At 39.2% G+C, this 22,222-nt stretch overlaps 1 protein-coding gene and 1 pseudogene across 1 annotated transcript in view; one reads left to right on the forward strand and one right to left on the reverse strand.

Annotated features, from left to right (window-relative positions):
* Window positions 1–5,941: 5,941 nt before the first annotated feature.
* KPNA5 (karyopherin subunit alpha 5) overlaps window positions 5,942–22,222 on the forward strand; it is a 78,807-nt gene continuing 62,526 nt past the window's right edge. The window contains exons 1-4 of the mRNA XM_062186663.1: window positions 5,942–6,111; window positions 15,223–15,356; window positions 18,315–18,416; window positions 18,525–18,624. Of these exons, the coding sequence (XP_062042647.1) occupies window positions 6,108–6,111; window positions 15,223–15,356; window positions 18,315–18,416; window positions 18,525–18,624 (340 nt within the window). The 5' untranslated portion in view covers window positions 5,942–6,107. The remainder of the gene's footprint in view (window positions 6,112–15,222; window positions 15,357–18,314; window positions 18,417–18,524; window positions 18,625–22,222) is intronic.
* Window positions 6,823–10,000, reverse strand: LOC133756358 (zinc finger CCHC-type and RNA-binding motif-containing protein 1-like; annotated as a pseudogene).

The raw sequence follows: 22,222 nt of genomic DNA on the forward strand, positions 1-22,222 counted from the left end.
TCCCAGGATGCCCCGCTCCGCTCAGGCTGGGTTGTGGTGCCTTCTGGTAGTCGTAGTCACTGCAGCATTGTTTCCTTCATTCTCCCATAGGGGCCCTAACTCCTGATTTGTTAGAAAAATCATTAGGCTGTGGGTTCTTTCAGAGTCAGTCTGAGTGAATTCACAGGAAGAGCCCTAGGGCAAGCAGCTGTGGACAGTACTTAATTGCCCAGGGCCTGGCGGGCTAGCACTCAGTTCTAATATTAGCATTAGGTGTCAAGCGCCACACTAGGCTCCACAGGTGGAGATAACTAAGGTTTTTAACTCAAGGTTAGGAGGTCACAAGTACCTTATTTTTGTCATTAGTCCTTATTTAATTCAACAGTTACAGACTGCATGTCTGGAAAGGCATTCTGCTCAGAACAGGAGCTACAGCAGCAATCAGAACATACAAAATCCAGGACATTATAAGTCGACATTCCAATGAGGCAAAGAAAATAAATAAAGAGATTACAATAAGTGCTATGAAGAAAATAAAAATCGAGTTCATAAATATGAATACTGTTGGAAAAGGTCTCTCAGATGAGCGTGTTGAAGAACAAATCTTACATCAACAGGATGAAGAGCATTTCTGGCAGATAAAATAAGAATGAAGGCATAAAGTGAGAGCAAAAAGAATATGTTCAGAGCATAATATACAAGGGGAGAGAGTTATTACAAGAGGAAGTCAAAGTTATATGCAGGGGCAAAATCATATAGGATCTTGTTGAAAGCTATTGGATTTAAATAAGAAGGTGATATCTAATGTTATACTTGATATTTTTATAATTTATTCTAGGTAGTTGTGGTGAAACATAGCAGATTGGATATGTACACTTATATTTCCTTGCCCTTTAAAATATATTAAAATGACAATAGAAGAGTAAAAAATAAAAACAAGCTAATGAGGTTTCCATAAAACAACAATTACCTTAGCTAAGATGAGAAGTCAACAAAAAATGAGTTAATTCATAACCCCAGAAATCTGGAAATGTTTGTAAATTAAAGACCAGATGAAAGATGTTGAAATCTGAGACTAAGAAAAAAAAGTAACATTTTGCTAAAAGTCTAAATAAGGAGCAGTTAGAAACCCACCTCCAGATTTCTTCCAAAAGCAGCTGCCAAGTGACTCATCTTCCCTCCCCAGGCAGGCAGAAGGCTACAAGCTTACTCCAAGAAGAAAATAGTCACACACCAGGAAGGCTATAAACCCAGAGGTGCAGAGATGAATAAAGCCTCTGGACTGAAAATGGTTGGAGGGAAGGAGTACGGAAAAGTAAATTACTAAATTATGAACACCCCTTGCTTCATATTCTGATATCTGATTTATGCTTCCAAGGCAGGAGGTTGGAAAGCTTCTCCCCAGAGAAATAGATTGCCCCAAGAGAAAATATTTACAGATACATGGACTTTTAGAAAGTTCTCCAGTGGAGTAGCCAGGTCCCATTTCAACACTCTGTTAGAAGGCCATCGATTGGTGGATTGGTGAGTAAGAAAGCACCCCGCGGCTCAACAGGCTAATCCTCCGCCTTGCGGCGCCGGCACACCAGGTTCTAGTCCCGGTCGGGGCACCGGATTCTGTCCTGGTTGCCCCTCTTCCAGGCCAGCTCTCTGCTGTGGCCAGGGAGTGCAGTGGAGGATGGCCCAAGTCCTTGGGCCCTGCACCCCATGGGAGACCAGGAGAAGCACCTGGCTCCTGCCTTCGGATCAGCGCGGTGTGCCGGCCGCAGCGCGCCGGCCGCAGCAGCCATTGGAAGATGAACCAATGGCAAAGGAAGACCTCTCTCTCTCACTGTCCATTCTGCCTGTCAAAAAAAAAAAAAAAAAGCACCATGAATGTATAGCTTCCAATAATTTTCTTTAGTGAATTATTCTTCAATATGAATAGATACTCATGAATCATTAGGCATTTGAGTACAACCAATGACAGGAAAGGTGGAAAACAAAACAATTAAAAAATGAAAGTGAATTCTGAAAAATCTCAAAGAAGGGAGAAAAAAATGAAATATCGAAAAAATTAATATTCCCATATTCAGAAATATGTTCTGAATCAAAAATAGGAAATGATTATTGTAAATAAATTACAGTTCTAGGTTTAAAATACATATCTAAATATAAGCCTAAGAGATAAATCTCAAGAAATTTATCAGAATAATGGTTGGAAAATAGAAGAAAAAAATGTCAAATGATAAGTTGGGTCCCACATTGAGCAAAAAGAGATATGGAAAGGAGTATCAGGAAAACAAATTTGGAAATTAATGATCAAAGAAATGAAATTGAAGGTAATGTTTCAAAACATTATTCTTTTTTATTTTTTAAATGTTTTAAAAGGATTTATTTATTTATTTGAAAAGCAGAGTTACAGAGAGTCAGAGGCAGAGAGAGAGAGAGGTCTTCCATCCACTGACTAGTTCACTCCCCAGATGGCCACAATGGCCAGAGCTGAGCTGATCCAGGATCCAGGAGCTTCTTCCAGGGCTCCCACGTGGATGCAGGGGCCCAAGGGCTTGGGCCATTTTTTACTGCATTTCCAGGTGTATCAGCTGGGAGCTGGATCGGAAGCTGGGATCAGCCAGGCTTGAACTGGCATCCATATAGGATGTCAGCACAGCAGGTGGCAGCTTTACCTGCTATACCACAATGCACACCCCTCAAAACATTATTCTTTTTTTTTTTTTCAAAAAAAATTTTTTTTCACGATTTATTCTATTTATTTGAAAGAGTTACAGAGAGAGGCAGAGAAAGAGAGAGAGAGAGAGAGAGAGAGAGAGAGAGAGGTCTTCCATTTGCTGGTTCACTCCCCAGATGGCTGCAATGGCCGGAGCTGCGCTGATCCGAAGCCAGGAGCCAGGAGTTTCCTTGGATCTCCCACATGGGTGCAGGGGCCCAAGGACTTGGACCATCTTCTACTGCTTTCCCAGGTCATAGCAGAGAGCTGGATTGGAAAAGGAGCAGCCAGTACTAGAACCAGCGCCCATATGGGATGCTGGTGCTTCAGGCCAGGGCTTTAACCTTCTGCACCATAGCACCAGCCCCCAAAACATTATTCTTTGTTCATTCTTTCCCAGGAAGATTCCACGAAAATAAGGAAGGAAACAAAAAGCAAAGATGTACAATTTGAAAAGAAGTTACATAAAAATGAGGGAAGAATGGGAGGGAGGAAAGGAAGACAGGAAAAAGGAAGGAAGGGAGGGAGGAAGTGGAGGAAGGATAAACAGAGGGAGGGAAGAAGCAATTTACAGATCACCTCAAGCCCATGACTACATTGAGAGAAAGAATTATGCCCTGTGGTCAACAGAGTAGCGGCCCTCCAAGATGTCCATATTCTAATTCTAATTCTCAGGAATTGTGAGTATGTTACCTTACATAACAAAACTGCCTGCGATATGATTAAGCTAAGGATCTTGAGACAGGGAGATTATCTGGTGGGCACAAAATAGTCACAGTTGTGCTTATACAAAGGTAACATGAAGGCCAGTTTCAAAGGAGTCCCAACAACAAAAGCAGAAGCCAGAGTGATGTGATTAATGAAAGGATATGTAAGCCAAGGAATTCAGGAAACTTAAGGACTGGAAAAGGCAAGGAAATAGATTTTCCCAACAGCCTCAAGAAAGAACATAGCTTTGCCAGAACCTTGATTTTGGCTCAGTAATACCTATTTTGGACTTCTGGCCTCTAAAAGTATAAGACAATAAAATCTCTGTTGTTTTAAACCAATAAATTTGTGGCAATTTACTATAACACCAATAGGAAACTAATGCATACATTTAGTGGTGTGTTTGATGATGGATTAATGATGAACATATAGAAAACTGAGCAAATGATAATAGAAAACAAGTGGTCATTAAATTTAGAACAATAAAAATGCTATGTAAAGAAGAAAATAAAATTAATTATAGCATACCATGAGGTACAGCTTTGATCACTATTAATATAAATGATTTACATATATATTAACCAAAATAATTTTGATAGAACTATATATAAGAGGATGTGAGATGAGGAAGTTGTGTGTATGTGTGTTTGTGCACACATGTTGGAAAGCTAGTATAGCTTTGAATGATAAATCAGCATCTCATAAAAAAGATTAGCAATATATTAGGTATGAAACTTTTAAAATATTTTTAAAAATATAAAAGAAATATCAATATAAATATATGATTCCAGAATATGAATGAAATAAGCAATTTTAAAATGGTAGCTCCTTGAGAGTGGCAATTTGGGAAGGTCAGGGAGAGAAGTGTTAACCTTTACACAAAAAAACTTTGTAATATTGGAGTTATAGAGATATTTAATTATATTTTGTTAAAATAAATAAAATATTAATTTTAAATTACTCTGCCTTGTGGTTAGGAAATAAATTGTAAAGGAGTCAAGATGGGCAGAAACTGCTTATCAGGACAGTGAGTTTATGAAAGAGATGATGAAACACTGGAGCAGATGTCAGCAGACAGACTAAGCAGATGAAGGTGATTTTGTAAATAGATCCTAAAGAAAGGAAAAGATAGATGATAATTTCTAGGTTTTATAGATGAAGCATTTGGCTTCATGGTGACATCATTACAGAAATAGAAAAAAAGAAAAAATGAGGTGGGTAAGAGTGGAAAGGGATCAATAAATATGTTTTGAGTTATCAAATATGGGATGCCATCAGTCATCCAAGTGGAAGTTGCATATATGAGTTTGGACCTCAAGGGCTGAGGTTTTAATTTGGCAGAAAGAAGTTGTAGGTAGGTACACTTTCATGACACTGCAGTGAGTGAATACAACAGGCCTGGGAAATGAAGATTTAGAGGCTGGTAGAGGAGGAGGGCTCAGGAAAGGGGATGAGAAAGAGTGGACATGAAGTGAAAGAAGGTTTTGGTTTGTCTGTGGAAAACTGAACAAGTGTGTGGTGTTTATCTATGGTGCACTGCTCAAATCCTTAGGACTAACGCACTTATTCCCATACTGCTAAGGGTTCTAGGTCAGGTTGCACTCCAGAAATTGTCCTCTGGTTAAAGGGAGCTGTCTCACTCAAGATTGGGCACCTTCCTTGGGTTTGATTCCATGATATCTAATGACTAATTGATTAGGGATGTAAAGGTTCAGTGGGGTTGAGAAACCCCCGATCTTGCTGAAGAGACACACATTCCAAGTCTACTCAGAAGGGAGACATACTCTAGAGTCATCTTCAGGTGTGTGGAAACAAATGGAGACCACCTAAATGAGAAGCAGGAACAACAAATTTGTTCAGCAGTGACAATAGTGAGGGAGTCAGCCACCACTATCTGACTCAGATACGTCCTGATTGGTGGGCTAGGTAGAAGCGGGGTGTTGAATGTAGTAACATAGGAGTGAAGGCACATTTGGCTCTCTATAGTTTGTCTTTAATTGGGAGTGGAGACAAAAATTAGGGAGGCCGTCAGTTAACTGTGAAGTCCTGGCCACGTTGGGCTGACTTCTACAAGGAGTCACTGGTTGGCCTGATTTGTTCTTGTGCATAACAGGTTTCTTGCTGGATTCCTTGCTTCAGGTTATAGGTTAGAGTTTTGTTTTTTGTATACAGGCTGGCCATTGTTCCTTCTTCTCTGGAAGGAGAGGAAGAGGGAAATATGAATGTCAGAGTGGCCAGGTGTTTAAGGCGGATAAAATCCTGTTAATATTTCAGAAAGTTCTGTCTAGGTTTCCTGTGTTAAAATTTCCTTCCTTTCTTGGTCACACATACCTCCCCTCTGTTTATTTTTCAACTACTAGCCCTGGCAAACACGTTATAACCGTCCCTCCCCCACAATCAGCGGCCACTAAAATCCAGGGGTTGGCGCAGGCGCCCACGCGCCCGAGCGCGGCTGGGGCCGCGGAGCACTGGGCTGATCTGGGCGGCCACGCCTCCTCCTGCGCTCGCCGCCGCCGCCACCGCCGCCGCCTGCAAGGGCTTCTGGGAACCGAGACTCGGGGTCTCAGGGAAGGGGCGCAGGTGACCGCCATCTTGGATTTCGAACCGGCGCGCTGCCCTCCGCGGTAGGGGCGGAGTGGCCGTCCGTCTGTCACTCGCAGCAGCCGTCACCGCCGGGAGGTGGGAAGTCAGGGCACAGGAGAGTACCACGTTAATGGGTAAGTGGGAGTGACAGGACCAGGTTGGGGGGGGTGTTGGGCTTGGTCCCTTTGGGTGCTGCCAGCGCCTGGGCTACTTTTTATGTGCCCCTTGCCTCGCGAACGGTTCCGGACCTGGCTTTGCCGGAGTGTCTCAGGTTTCGCCGAGGCGACTGTGGTCGTGGGGGGCGTGGCAGCCACACCTTTCGCTTTCCGAGGCGAAGGCGAGGCGATTCCAGATTCGCTGCCCGGCCCGGTTGGTCCTCCGCGGGAGCCGTGGGCTGCCGGTCGCCTGCTGTCGCCGCCCGGCCACACCGTTTCTCGCTAGTTCTCGATCCGCGATCTCGCCAAACGTTGCCACCCGTTTCTGCTTCCAAGCGGCCAGGTCCTGCAGCTCGTGGGGGTGCCACAGTGTCGGGGGAAGAGGCCGGTCCCGGTCCCAGAGCTTAGGTGCCGCACCCACTCCCTCCAGCCGCCCTCCTCCCACCTGGGAGGCTGCACGAGCTCAGCCCGACTTCTGCAGACGTGTGTTAGCGCTTCTCTCTGAGAGCCTGTCAGCTCCATGCCAAGATGAAAACTTAACGGTGTTCGCAGATAATGTTTGAGAGATCAAAGCATTGGAAAGGGCGTTCTGATAACTTCAGAGGAGTGTGACACTGGCATTTACTCTTGAGCTTTTGGAACAACCAAAAAGCAACAAAAAGACTTCAGACTTGTCTCTTAATTATGGCGCTACTGATGACTCAAGTTTTGTAGGACTTGTGTCTTCATAGACCTAGGTGCTGCTTGCTTGCTTGCAAGGGCTCCAGTCAACACTTCTCCCATGTACAGTCCTGTAATTTTTACCCACGAGGAACCCAGACGCATAGAAATGAAAGCTTTACTGGCATAAGGATTTCTGTTGATAGAAATTAGCAAAACAACTCGTAAGTTCAGGTTCCAGTTATTTACCCACCTTCAACATGGTTTTCTCAGGAGCTGGATAAAAAATAAGCTTATGAGTGAATGAAAAAATGCCTCCGTTGAAGAACTTTAAAAATATTTAAATAGCATTTCTTATATTTAAAATAACTTTGATGAGACTCCAGCTTACAGTCTTTAAACTTTTTTTTTTTTCCCAGTGAACGAAGAATTCCATTGAGTGGGGCAACTTTAGGAATAATGTTCCTTGGCCCTAATTTATCCCTGTTAAAGCAATACAGCGAGGATCCACAGTTAAAAAGGAAGCAGGAAGTTGTACAATAGACGAAAAAGGAACAAATGATATATGCTTGTGGGGACTGCCTTTTATTTGGTTAGGAGATTTATATTGAAAGATTTGACTGCCCAGGTTAAGAGTCTGGGAACTAGTGTCTAGTTGGTGTGTGCCTATGGGGTGAGGAAGTGAGGTCCACGGTAATTCAATCAGATGGGGGTAGAAAATATTAAAAGTTCTGATTATTTACCTTTTGAAACTACTCCTTCTTTAAAAGTTTATTTTTTGTGTGTGAATTTTAAACGGGGTGAAATATTAGTGATAATACTTACAGATTGAGAATTAATACACACATTTTGTATGTATAAGAGTATGTGATCAAATATGAAATATTTTGAGACTTCTTTTCATGAACATTTTATTTTACTCAATTATATATACTGAGCATAATTAAACAACTAACATTTTGGCCCAATTTACCCTGTTCAGAACTCTGATGGGAATGCTAAGATGGTATAGACACTTTGGAAAACAGTTTGGTGATTTTTTAAAAAGTGAAACAAAACTTAACATATTTTCCACAAATCCTATTCCTAGATATTTACCCAAGATAAATGAAAACCCAGACTTAGGTTTACATAAACACCTGCACATGAATGTAGAAAATTTATTCATAACTACCAAAACTGGGAAACTACTCACATGTCATTCAATTTGTAAATGCATAAACTATAATACAGTAAGCAATTGATATATGCCAGAGATGTATATTACTTTCAAATACTATTCTAAACGAAAGAAGCTGGTTTCAAAAGACTACAATTAAATGATTCCATTTATGTGAAGTTCAAGAAAAGGCAGACAGAACTATAGGGATGGAGAATAAGTCAGTCGTTGCCGGGTATAAATTGTGGAAGAAGGAGTAATAGGAGCAACATGAAGGAGTTTTGGGTGTGAAAGAACTGTTCTGTGTCTTGATAATGATAGTTATATTCCTGTGCATTTATTAAATTCATAGAACCATATAATAAAAGTGATTTTTACTGTTTGAAAATATAAAATAAAATACTAACTGAATTCATTATTCTTGTTTCAGAAACAAGTAGAGAAGTAAACAAAATAACCATTTTGGTGATCTCCCACTTGTATTCCTTGTATTGAGTTATTTTGTCATAATATTATCTGAAATGGCTCAAGCTAATAATCATGGAATCTAATTCTATTCCTTAGAATCAAGTCCAGACTTTTTTTTTTAAAGACAAAGTTCTTTTGAAAAAGTTTAACATTTTATAAAGTATTTGTTTTGAAGATTAAATTTTGAAAGCTATGTAAACCAGACACAAGTTTTGAAATGAACATCTCAAATAAATCACTTTAATACCTTTTTCTCATGGGATGGTAGCAGTTTTATTATAATACTTTCTTATTTTTATTAAAATTAGCTCTTTCCAGATTATTACTAACAAATTCTGATTTTTAGTACAGGTTGTGTATCCCTTATCTGAAATATTTGGGACCGGAAGTATTTGGATTCCAGGTTTTTCTGGATTTTGTAGTTGCACGGACGTAATGAGATATCGCAGGGATAGGAACTAAGTCTAAATATGAACTTCATTTATGTTTTATATAAACTTTATGTACAAAGCCTGAAGGTAATTTTACATAGGATGTGTAATAACATTGTCATGATGTCCTACTTGAGACACTGTGTTGGCACTGAAAAGGCTTCAGATTTTGCAGTGTTTAGGATTTCAGATTAGGGATGTGCAAACTATACTGTGCTTAGGCAAGATAGAAACATAATACTTTCTATTTATTTTTAAATTTCCTATGAACTGTTTTCTAGTAAAAAAAACTGTTTGGTATTAAGTGTTTTTATGCTCAAATTCTAAAAGTAACCATAGTCCTCAGCTACACTTTGTGCTCTAAGACTTTCATGTTTTAGGGATATTTACACAGTAAATGTAATTTCAGTCACTGTGCTATCCTCATCACTGAAATACGTGTTTTTCTTTATCCTTATGCATCCTGTTCATCTGATGTTGAGGGACCCCCTGAACTGGGTTTCCCTTTTCTTTGTTCGTCTTCAGGTTTGGCTTGCTGAAAGGCTATGCCTGGCTGAGGCTGTCCAGAGCAGGATCGTCCCCTTCATCTTCACTTTCTTCTACTTCCTCGATTTCTTCTTCTGGTTCAGGAACTTTCTTTTTTCTTTTTTTTTTTTTTAATTCTTTTTTACTTTCTTATTTGGAAGGTCACGTTCTCCAAGCATATTTTTAGGACTGGCATAACTTAAGTGTCCACTTTCCCCACATTCATAGCATTCGGATTTATCAAAGTAGTTTCATCTTAGGATGAATTCAGCTGCTCTTTCCTTGTTGTTAGCAATGCTTGCTTTAATCACTCTACCAAAGAACTGTTGTGTATCGCGCTGGTGCAGTTTTTTATTTTTCAAAGATTTTTTTATTTATTTGAGAGGTAGAGTTACAGACAGTGAGAGGGAGAGATAGAGCTCTGGTGCAGTTTTGCGCAGTCTTTATCCAAAAACAAAATGAATGCAACCCCTTTACTCTTCCTGGTATCTTTATCTTTCATTATAGTAACCTTTACAACTTTGCCATACTTGGAAAATATCCCGTATAGGTCATTGTTTGTCAGGGAAAAGGGTAAGTTGGAAAAACACATGGTGCTTTTACTTGGGACCAATTCACCACTCATTTCTTCAGATGGGGGGTGGTGGTTTGGGAGCCCTCTGCCAAGCAGGCTCACTCCTGACTTCTGGTACACCCTTGCTGTAGCCTGGGTTTGCGGGTGCTGGGCAGGAGCAGGCACCAAGAAACAGACCTGAGCGGCCATGGGCCCCGGTGGCGGCACACTGAAAGTCCAGATTTTTCAACTGAATTGCAAAACCGTGTATCCTCACTTTAAGGCTTCTCACAAGCATCTTCTTGCTTAGGTACACTAGATTTCTTACTGTTCTGTGGCTGTGCTAGGCTTCTTCAAACACTTTGCTTTGTCTTCCATCCTCTTTGCTTGAAATGAATGTTTTCTCCCTTCTCACTTTCCATCCTCTTCCCTGGCAAATTTCTGTTTATCCTTTAAGATAGGGTAACCGTGAAGCCTTTCAGAGAATCCTAAGGTATACAGCTTGTTGCTATATCTTCTGTGCTCTCACTGAAGTTGATGCATATGTGTTAATGTACTACTCACAATGAGATTCACTAGGGCAGGTGGTTAGCATAGCAGTTTAGAGTCCACTTGGGACACCTGCATCCAGTGTTGGGATGTTTGGGTATGAGTCTCAGCTCCACTCCCAATTCCAGCTTCCTGCTAATGAACACTTTGGAAGACAGCTGATGATGGCTCAAGTGGTTTTGGCCCTGCCACCCATGTGGGAGACCTGAATTTAGTTTTGGCTACTGGCTGTGGCTTGGTTCCACCCTGGCTGTTGTGGGCATTTGGGATGCCCACATTGTGGATGAGAGATATCTGCCTGCCTGAATCTCTGTATCTCCTTGCCTTTCAATAAGTAAATTAAAAAATTGCCAATTTTTTTGGTGTATTTCATCTACTTCACAGATGGAAGCTGGATGCCAGCCTCTTCATTTCCTGTGTTTACTTCATAAGCTGATTAATCACAGTGTTCTATCTAGTTGGACATGAGTATATCCTCTGAATTTTTCAGAATAACATATTAACTAGTCACTAATGATCTCTCACGTTAATCTTAAGTAGAATGATTGTTTTCTTTGTGTGTGAATGTAGCATAGGTTATAATATGAGCATTTTGATATTCGTATCTTATAATACCTAAATTTAAGGTAATTCTGTTAGATTATTTGGAAGCTTATAATTCATTCTTAACAAGTAAAACTTGTACATGTTTCAGATTTAAAATTTTATAATAAAATATTTGTATTAATGTTCATATTTTAAGATATGTTGAAATAAAACTAAAAATGAAATGCATAAATATTTCAATATTTCAAAAGAACTAATTATACTAAAGTACTAAAAAACTGGTATTGCAGTCATAACACAAGTCATGGCCCTTGTGGCTTTAGTTCTTAAGGCCATGTTTTAGTGAAAGAAACCAGGCTCCAATAAATGGTTGAGATGTGCTTACTCAGTCCTAATACTTTTAATTGAAAATAAGGCCAGCGCCGTGGCTCAACAGGCTAATCCTCCGCCTTGCAGCGCTGGCACACCGGGTTCTAGTCCCGGTTGGGGCGCCGGATTCTATCCTGGTTGCCCCTCTTCCAGGCCAGCTCTCTGCTATGGCCCGGGAAGGCAGTGGAGGATGGCCCAAGTCCTTGGGCCCTGCAATCCATGGGAGACCAGGAGAAGCACCTGGCTCCAAGCTTTGGATCAGCGCGATGTGCCGGCCGCAGCGGCCATTGGAGGGTGAACCAATGGCAAAAAGGAAGACCTTTCTCTCTGTCTCTCTCTCTCACTATCCACTCTGCCTGTCAAAAAAAAAAAAAAAAAAAAAATTGAAAAGAAGACACTTCAGTGCTGGCTTTTTTTGATTTTTGCCAGAAGCTATAACTTAGAAGGTTTTTTGTTTTGTTTTGTTTTGTTTTAAGCACTATTAGTTGATGATTATATCCTGACTCACAGTGAATGTACAGTGCAACCTACTTAAGAAAGGTTAAAATTGGAGTGAGGGAGAGAGATGAAGGATGTTGTATCTTAGAATCAGTGAAATAAGGGGACTTTGTGTTTAGATCAGAATCTCTTATTTGTTTAATATTGCTATGATATGCATATGGTTTGTCCCCACCAAAACCAATATTGAAATTTAGTTGCCAATGGAGGGGCGTTGGGAGTTAGGGCCTTAAAGATTTGATTCTCCAGAGTGGGTTATTATAAAATGGGTCAACTCCTTTGTCTTCTCTTCATTACCCACACCTACATGCCCTTCTGCTTTTCATCACACATGGAGCAGCATGAATCTCTCCTGAAAGCTAAGGAGATATTGGTGCCTTTTTAGGTCCTAGAACTGTGAATTAAATAAACCTCACTTTTCTTTATAAATCACCCAGTCTTGGATGTTCTGCTAAAGCAACAGATATGCACTGAGAAAATTAACACCAGGAAGTGGAACTTTTGCTAAGACTAAATACTCGAAAGTGTGAAAGTGGCTTGGGAACTGAGTAATGGGCAGAGATTGAAAGAGTTTAGAGGAATAAGATGATTATGGGTGATTCTGATGAGAACTCAGAACACAAAAAGACTAGGGAGATTCTGGAACTTTTTATAGACTGCTTAAATGGTAGTGACCAGATAGAAATGTGGACGTTAAAGGCCATGCTATTGAGATCTCAGATGGAAATTAGGAGTATCATACTGGAAATGGAAATGCAGGCTATCATTTTTATTAAGACATTGGTGGCATTCTGTCCATGCTCTTGGCTTTGTGGAAGGGCAAATTTAAGAGTTCAGAAGATGTGGTGGGGGAATTTTCTATGCAAAATATAGAGGGGACACGTGGTTACTTTTAACTTCCCATGCTGAGATTCAGAAACAAAGGAGTGGTTTAAAGACAGAGTTTGGAATTAAAAGAAAAGCAGAGTGGAAAGATTTGGAACATAGCCACCTGATGTGAAGGGAAAAACTTGTTTGGGAGAATAAAGCAAGGATATTTGTTCAGATTGAAGGGAGTTGCACACTGTATTCATCAGGATAAAGGGAAAGAAGACCTGAAGGAATTTCAGAGATCTTCCAAGTTTTCCCACCTACATCATAGGCTCAGACTATTCAGTGCTGCCCAGAGCTACACTAAACAGTGCCATGTTTTGAACTGCCTCTCAGAAGGCACAACCAGTAAGCCTTGGTAGCATTCATATGCTTGTGGTGCTACTTCTGCAGGTACAAGTATTCAAGAGCTGTGGAGGTATAATAGCCTTCCCCTAGATTTCGAAGGATGTATTAAATTTTCTGGGAGTCCAGGCATAAACCCGCTGCTGAGCTGAAGTCACCACAGAACATCTGTACTAGGGCATTGCCCAGTGGAGCCAGGGAATTGGGATCACTCTGTGAACTATAGACTATTGAGCCCACAGTGGTGTACAGCACCTACCTAGAAAAGATACAGTCAGCTGACTCCAGCTCTAGACATCAGCCACATGAGCCAAGACCAGAAAAGCTGATTGTGTGCTCAGGGTTTTCTAAGGTATTGGGTGACCCAAGTTGTCCAGGAGGTAGCAGATGGTATGAAAATGTATTTGCCAGTTTTGAGGTTTGATGTCTGCTCTCCTAGTAATATACTTGCTTTAGGCCAGTTACTGCTTTTTTGGCCAGTGTTTCCATTTTGGAATGGTAACATCTATCTTATCTGTATTCCACTGTTGTACATCAGCAGTAGGTAACTTGTTTTGATCTTATATGCTCATGGCTGGAAGGAGTTTGCCTTAAATCTCAGAAGAGACCTTGAACTTTGGACATCTACATTGTTGCCAGGATGAATTAACGTGTTTGAGATTTTGGGAAAGGAATTGTATTTTCTATGTGTGAAGGATATAAGTTTTCATAGAACCTGGTTTGAGTGTAGTTTGTCCCCAGTGAAACTGAGATTTGTTTGTCAGTATATTGGTATTGGGAGGTGAGTCTTTTTTGTTTTTCAACTTTTATTTAATAAATATAAATTTCATAAGTACAACTTTTAGATTATAGATGTTCTTGCCCCATACCCACCCTCCCACCCCCAAAACATCCCACTTCCTACTCCCTCTCCCATCCCATTCTTCATTAAGATTCACTGTTAATTATCTTTATATTCAGAGGATCAACTGTATACTAAGTAAAGATTTCAATAGTTTGCACCCACACAGCCACACAAAGTGTAAAGCACCATTTGAAGACTAGTTGTACCATTAATTCTCATAGTACAACACCCCAAGAACAGAGATCCTACATGGAGAGCAAGTGCACAGTGAATCCTATTCTGGATTTAACAATTGACACTCTTCTTTATGATGTCAGTGATCACCCAAGGCTCTTGTCATGAGCTGCCAAGGCTATGGAAGCCTTTTGAGTCCACAAACTGACATTATTTAGACAAGACCATAATGAAAGTGGAGATTCTCTCATCCCTTCAGAGGAAGGTACCTCCTTCTTTGATGGCCCCTTCTTTCCACCAGGATGTCACTCACAGAGATCTTTCGTGTAGGTCATTTTTTGCCACAGTGTCTTAGCTTTCCATGCCTGAAATGCTCTCATGGGCCTTTTAGCCTGATCCAAATGCCTTAAGGGCTGATTCTGAGGCCAGAGTGCTGTTTAGAGCATTTGTCATTCTATGAGTCTGCCAAATTGTACATCTCCTCCTTCTCTTATTCCTACTTTTATTTTTAACAGGGATCAATTTTCAATTGCATTTCAACAGTTAAGAATAATTCTGTGTTAAGCGTTCAACCAATGGTATTAAGTAGAAAAAGAAAATACTAAAAAGAATAAAATAGTAAGCTGTTGGGTGGTGAGTCTTTTAAAAGGGATTATTATCTTTCTGATAAGACTGGATTAGTTCTCAGGGAAAGAGGATTGTCACAAAGCAGGCCAACACCTTTGTCATCGTCTGTCTTCTACACATGCCCACTTTCCTGTCTCCTTTTCTGTTGTGTGTGCAGTAGCTAGTGGCTCTCCCTGAAAGACTTCCAGCCTTTATGATTGTGATTGAAAATAAACTTCTTTCCTTTATAAATGCCCAGCCTTAACTGTCTGATATAACAGCAGAAAATAGATGAAGATAAATATGTTACTTCTAAAATATTTGGTGCATTTATGCCAGTCTTGTGGGACTGTGAGAGTGTGTTCATCGTTTATGTTTTCAGGATAGGTTTTGATGGTGTATTCAATCAGTAGGCTTGAATTTAATTCCCCTGGAGTAAGCATCTGTGTTGTTTAAAGAATTATCAGTATCTGTTTTCTTCTCTCCACTTAAGATGCCATGGCTAGTCCAGGGAAAGATAACTATAGAATGAAAAGTTACAAGAATAAAGCTCTAAATCCTCAAGAGATGAGGAGAAGAAGAGAAGAAGAAGGAATACAGCTTCGGAAACAAAAGAGGGAAGAACAGGTAGGTGTATTTAAATATTTAATTGTGGGGGCTGGCATTGTGGCTTAACTGGTTAAGCAACAGTCTGTGATGCTGGTATCTCATGGTGGTGCCTGTTCAAGTCTTGGCTGCCCCACTTTCAATCCATCTCCCTGCTAATATGCCTAGGAAAGCACCAGAAGATGACCCAAGTCTTTGGGCCCCTGCACCCATGTGGGAGACCCAGATAGAGCTACTGACTTGAGGCTTTGGCCTGGCCCAGACCTGGCCATTGTGGCCATTTGGAGAGTAAACCAGCAGGTGGAAGATCTCTCTTTGTCTCTGTAATTCTGCCTTTCAAATAAAATAAATAACTCTTAAAAAAATAATTAGTTATGTTTAGCAATACAGTTTTTTAGAGGTTTTAAAAGTTTAATTAGTATTGCTGAATGTTAGACAGTTTTAAATGAAAAAGTATCTTAGGAAATTGAATGTAGCCAATGTATTTTTAGTTTTTTAGACTCCAGGAATAATACATTCAAATTCCTCTACTATGGGGGCTGATGTTGTGGCTTACTAGGCTAAGCCTCTGCCTGTGGTGCCAGCATCCCATATGGGCACCAGTTTGTTTCTTGGCTGCTCCTCTTCTAATCCAACTGTCTGCTATGGCCTGGGAAAACAAGTCCTTGGGCCCCTGTACCCAGGTGAGAGACCCTTCTGGCTCCTGGCTTCGGATGGACACAGCTCCGGCCATTGCTGCCATTTGGGGAGTGAAACAGTGATGGAAGACCTTTCTCTCTGTGTCTCTCCCTCTCTCTGTCTGTAAATCTACCTCTCAAATTAATAAATAAATTCTTTTAAAAAATCCTTTATTGCTTTTAGTCACTGAGAGGAATGACTTTTCTCTGTTATTGATAAACCTTCTATGTGATCACTGGTAAGAAATTTTTACTTTTGAGTCTATTTAATCATTTCTATCATAAAATTTGTTCCCCAAAATATGTTAATTATATTTATTTGCTGTTTTGTGTTTTTCATAGCTCTTGCCCTGAAGTCACTTACAGTCATTTTTTAAAAAAATATTTATTTATTTATTTGAAACTCAGAGTTACACAGAGAGGGACAGATAGGGGAGAAAGAAAGAGATATCTTCCATCAGAGAGAATTCTTCCATCTGCTGGTTCACTCCCCAGATGGCAGCAAGGGCCAAGGCAGGACCAGGCTGAACCCAGGAGCCAGGGGCTTCTTCCATTCTCCCACATAGGTGGTAGGGGCCTAAACCTTTGAGCCATCTTTTGTTGCTTTTCCCAGGCCATTAGCAGGGAGCTGGATTGGAAGTGGAGCGGCCCGGACTCAAATTGGCACCCTTATGGGATATAGGCAATTACAAACAGTGGGTCAACCTGCTATACCATGATGCTGGCTCCCTAGTCATTTTTGTTTACTACTCATACTATTCCTCTTGTAGTCTCCTAGCCATATGTCTTAATTTCTCTGTTTATTCTTTGTATACGAGACTAGAAAATCATTTAAGAGGGTGTATCTCATAATATACTTACATTGAGAAATATTTATAAGTGAGAGGGTATGTTCCACATGTACATGAATTAAAACTGATGAAGAAAGCAGAAAAATACATGTTTTAGAACTATGGTTACATCTCCCTATCTGTAGGATGTAGCACAGCCCTTAGTATATTATAGTCAGTACTCAAAACAGTGTGGTTAAATGAATGATTAGGTGGAGATCTGTGTACAGATTGAAGAGCACTACTTGTTTAACTACTGAAAAATACATAACCAGATTTTTTTTCCTGAGTTTTGACTTAGGAGATGTACTTACAAATCTTCCTTAGTGATACTACTATGTCACTTTACTCCCTACCCACCTCACACACACACATTTTTTTTTTCATTTTTATCCATTGAATTAATAAAAATTTTTCCTGAGAATTGTTTTCTATTCCTTGTTAATCAGATATACTAAGTCTATTAACATGTCATGTTATTCTCTAACAGGTTTGCTTTTAAAATTTTATTTATTTGAAGGTCAGAGAGACAAGATGAGAGAGAGAGAGAGAGAGAGATCAAAAATTAGAACTGGGCCAGGCCCGGATCTCAAATCCCAGTCTCCCATGTGGGTGGCAGGGACCCAAGCACTTAAACCACCTGCTGCCTTGTAGGGTGCATATCAGGAGTAAGAGGAACTTGGCATACAGCCAAGACTCAAATGTAGGCATTCTATTATGGAATATGAGAATTCCAAGCAATATCTTAAACACTGCCCATTATATGCTTTCTAATTACGATTTTCTTTGAAGATTTTTAGGTACCTCATAATCCACTCTGGAAATACATGCCTTCAAAATTCTGTGAAATATGCTTTGCTTATGGTAGACCATTAGTGAAAGAACTGAGATTGAAAAATGACTCAAAACAGTCTGTGAGTGCAAAGTCCCAGAAAGCTTGATTTTTCTTAACTATTTTAGACCTTTCTTTAAAATTTATTTATTTTATTGAAAGAGTTACAGAGAGAAAGGGAAAGTGAGAGAGAGAGAGACTGAGAGAGAGAGAGAGAGAGAGAGAGAGAGATCTTTTATCCTCTGGATCACTCCCCAGATGGCTGCAACAGCCACAACTGGGCAAGCGGAACCAGGTACCAGGAGCTTCATCCCATCCTCCCTCATGGGTGTCAGGTACCCAAACATATGAGTCATATTCCACTACTTTTCCCAGGCCATTAGTAGGGAGCTGGATGATAAGTGGAGCAGCAGGAACATGAACTGGCACCGATATGGGATGCCAGCATTGCAGGCAGCGAGCAACTTTATCTGCTACATTGCAACAGAAACCCCCAAATATTCTTGATGACTTTGGAAATACTAAATTTTTACAATATTTTTAATAATTATATTATTAATTTGGATGATGAATGGAATTGTGTATTGGTTGAATGTTTTATGGAAAGCTCAATATAGAAAGTGATTTCTCTTTATTGCAGTTGTTCAAACGCAGAAATGTCTCCTTGCCCAGAAATGATGAATCTATGCTAGAAAGTCCTATCCAGGATCCAGATATCACTTCCACTGTACCCATTCCAGAGGTATAATTTTTAAAATACGTATCTCTACCATATTTCAGAGGTAGTATATGCAGCAAATATTATAAGAAATATTTAAATATTAATTAAATTTTCTTTTTTGTGTTTTAGGAAGAAGTTATTACCAGTGATATGGTTCAGATGATTTTTTCTAATAATGCTGATCAGCAACTAACAGCAACACAGAAATTTAGAAAGTTGCTTTCTAAAGGCAAGGATTATTTTCCTTATACTCATTTGATATTACTGGATTTTGTATTAGGATTTTTTTCATTATATTTTCATTTTGAGACACAGTTCTCTGACAAAGTAGGTTCTAGTTTCTCTTTAAAATAGCGTCTATTTTTAAACATGCTATGAAAGCAGCTTATATTAATCATAGAAAAATTGCAAAATATGAAATTTTAAAGATACAAATACAAAAATCATTAATCCTGGTACCAAAAAGCAAGGTTAGAGATACATGTTTTTAAATTCTTGTAGAAGTAGTTTTTAGACATGATTTTTTAAAATGTTATTTATTTATTCAGAGACAGAAACATACAGAGTTCTCATCCAGTGGTTCATGCCCAAATGCCCACAACATTAAGGGCTAGGCTGAGGTTAGGGCTGAAGCTGAGACTGGGGAAGCAATCCAAGTCTCCCATGCTAAGAACAGAAACACAAGTACTGAGTCAGCACCACTGCTTTACTGTGCTGTGTAAGCAGAAAGTTGGAGTCAGGAGTCAGAAGGAGGGATTAAATCCACGTTCTCTAATGTGGAAAGCATGTGTGTTAGCCAGTAGGCTAAACACTTAACCCAGACATGATTTTTTTTAATGACAATTGCATTATTGAGTATGGATATAAAATAATCATTAAATTTCTTCCTAATTTTTGATGATCATAAACAGTGCTACAAAAAAAAAATTACCTAAAACTTCCTTACTATCTAGTCATAAATACAAATAGTCGAAAGGAATAAATTGTACTAACTTATATTGCTATCTTCAGTTTATGCATGTTTTATTTATTTCACTGTATTTTTACTAACATTCACAGTTATCTTTTTTTAAAAAAAGCTTATGCAGGGGCTGGTGTCGTGGCTCACTTGGTTAATCCTCCGCCTGCAGCACCAGCATCCCATTTGGGCACTGGGTTCTAGTCCTGGTTGCTCCTCTTCCAGTCTAGCTCTCTGCTGTGGCCCAGGAGGGCAGAGGAGGATGGCCCAAGTGCTTGGGCCCCTACACCCACATGGGAGACCAGGAAGAAGCACTTGGTTCCTGGCTTTGGATCGGTGCAGTGCCGGCTGTAGCGGCCATTTTGGGGGTGAACTAACAAAAGGAAGACCTTTCTCCCTGTCTCCCTGTCTCTCTCTCTCACTGTCTATAACTCTGTTAAAAGAAAAAAAAAAGTTTATGTGATAGTAGTTCATTGTATGACATTTTTGGTGATTAGATTGAATATTTTTCCTTATTGACCTTGATAATTCATAATTACATCTTTGTTATTTGTCCCATTTTATACTGAGTTTATAAGATTTCATTATTAAAAATTTAAACCTTTGTGTTATATTTCATATTTAAAATTAGTAATTCTAATATGCACAATTATGTACATGAGCTGAAAAGGTTTTTGAAAATCTTTTGAGTCACTTGCCTTGTCTGCCTAAGGGAAATAGAATTTTGTAGCACATGATAAATGGGGGAAAAATCTTTCTTGTCAGGTCAGCATAGATTACAAGGTTTTTGCCTTTGCTTTCTTTTCTTTTTTTTTTTAATGATTATTTTTATTTGAAAGAGTTACAGTGAGAGAGGGAGAGACAGAGAGAGGAGAGGGATCATCCATCCTCTAGTTCACTACCCAAATGGCTGCAATGGCCATGGCTGGGCCATGATGAAGCCAGGAGCCAGGTGCTTTATCTGGGTCTCCCACTTGGATGCAGGAGCCCAAGCACTTGGGCCAACCTCCACTGCTTTCTCAGGTGTGTTAGCAGGGAGCTGGATTAGAAGTGGAGCAGCCAGATTAGAACTGGCACCCATTTGGGATACTGGTGCTGCCAAAGGGTAGCTTAACCTACTGTACCACAGTGCCAGCCTCAGCCTTTGCTTTATTATTATAGTATGTATTCTTAAATACTTTTAACTTTTGTTTTTCATTACTTATTTCCCAAGCTGAAAGAACATAGCAATGTTAAGAAATACTTATGCAATCAAGAATAGTTTCTTCATCCTTCCTCACCAAACTTCAGTTTCTGTTTTGGTAGTTGAGATTTTTTGCAGGGTCTAGATGCATATTTTTAATTTTTTTTTAATTGCTACATTCTGTTTCAAAAGTTCTTTTTATGTATTATAACTGATTAGAAGGATTCATGTAATTATGTTTAAGAGTTTTAGAATTTGCTACCAATGTTGTAATAACAACTACAACTTCCCTATTATTGAATCCCTTATTATGATTTGAGCTTTGCATGAAGGATTTTCTTTTCTCCTGTTCCCCAGAAAAATTTATATATCTAAATAATACCTTGTGTCTTTGAGCAAATTGTTTAGGTTTAGAATTCTTTGATCACAAAATTGTATACTCGCTGTAATTCTTTGAGGTATTCTGTTTCTGTTAAACCATCTTTTCTTACTAGCAGTTGTTTTTCTTTGTTTCTTCTTTGTAGTAATATTATGCTTACCCAGGTGTGGCATACAGCAGCAGGTGCAAATGTTTTCCTTTACAATTTGGTGTAAGTTGTAAGTACAATGGTGTGAGTTGCTGCCAAATCTATTAGACCTAGAAAAGTACCAGACTTACTATATCTTTACTTAATCTGTTAGTGTAGAAAATGTGGGAGAACAGCTAGAACTAGAACTGAAAACCAAAACAGCAAGAAAATTTACCCCTTTTGAAAAAGTTTACTAGCATTCTTACCGTTGACTCTTACTGTATGCTCGTGGCTACTCTACAGCTACCAGCTACCCTCAGTTTCAGCATTTATTCTGATTAGAGTCATGATAGTGACTTTTGCTAAAATCTTTTTATTTCCTTATCATGGCTACTTTTCTGAATGTAAATCATAAGTCATCCTTCAACCTCAGTCAGTCCTCCTTTTGTAGCAAGTTCTCCAAAGCTTTATTGTTTTGTATAATTCTTGCTTAGTTTTTCTTGCTTGAAACAGCTATGCCTTTATTTTGCTGTGTTTACATTACTATAGTGACAATTGAGTCTTCTCCATAATAGTTTATCGCCTGTATTATATTATATAGACTATTGGTGTATCAATTAATATAACACTAATAACAGTTCATGAAGCCTGTTATAGTTACTAATTATCCAACTAAACTTTAATTGCTTTCTTTTAGGTGAAGGTAACCATAATAGTGTTGCTTTTAATTCTCCAGGAGGAATGAATTTTTGAATTCTTATATCTAGGTGTATATCATAACTTTGTTAATATTTACCTTCATATTCAGATATAAGTGACAGTCTCAGTGCCTACATCACCTAAACCTTTACCCAGAAAACTCTACTTTTTTTTCCTTTCTCACAACCTCATCTCCATTTAAAAAGAGCAAGACAAAATGTCTCTCCCTTAATTTAAAAATAAAGAAAATGTTGTAAATTTATAATTTTATTGTGGAAAAAGAAGACAAGAAGACGAAGGTGGTAACTACAATTGTATAATTTTGTTTTGAGTTTTTTTTAAGGTGAGGGTAAAAGGATTATATTTTTTATTTTTATTTATTTAATTTTTTTTTTGACAGGCAGAGTTAGACAGTGAGAGAGAGAGAGAGAGACAGAGAGAAAGGTCTTCCTTCTGTTGGTTCACCCCCCAAATGGCC

Source organism: Lepus europaeus, chromosome 3 (genome assembly GCF_033115175.1).
Source record: "Lepus europaeus isolate LE1 chromosome 3, mLepTim1.pri, whole genome shotgun sequence".
In the NCBI taxonomy this organism is placed as follows: Eukaryota; Metazoa; Chordata; class Mammalia; order Lagomorpha; family Leporidae; genus Lepus; species Lepus europaeus.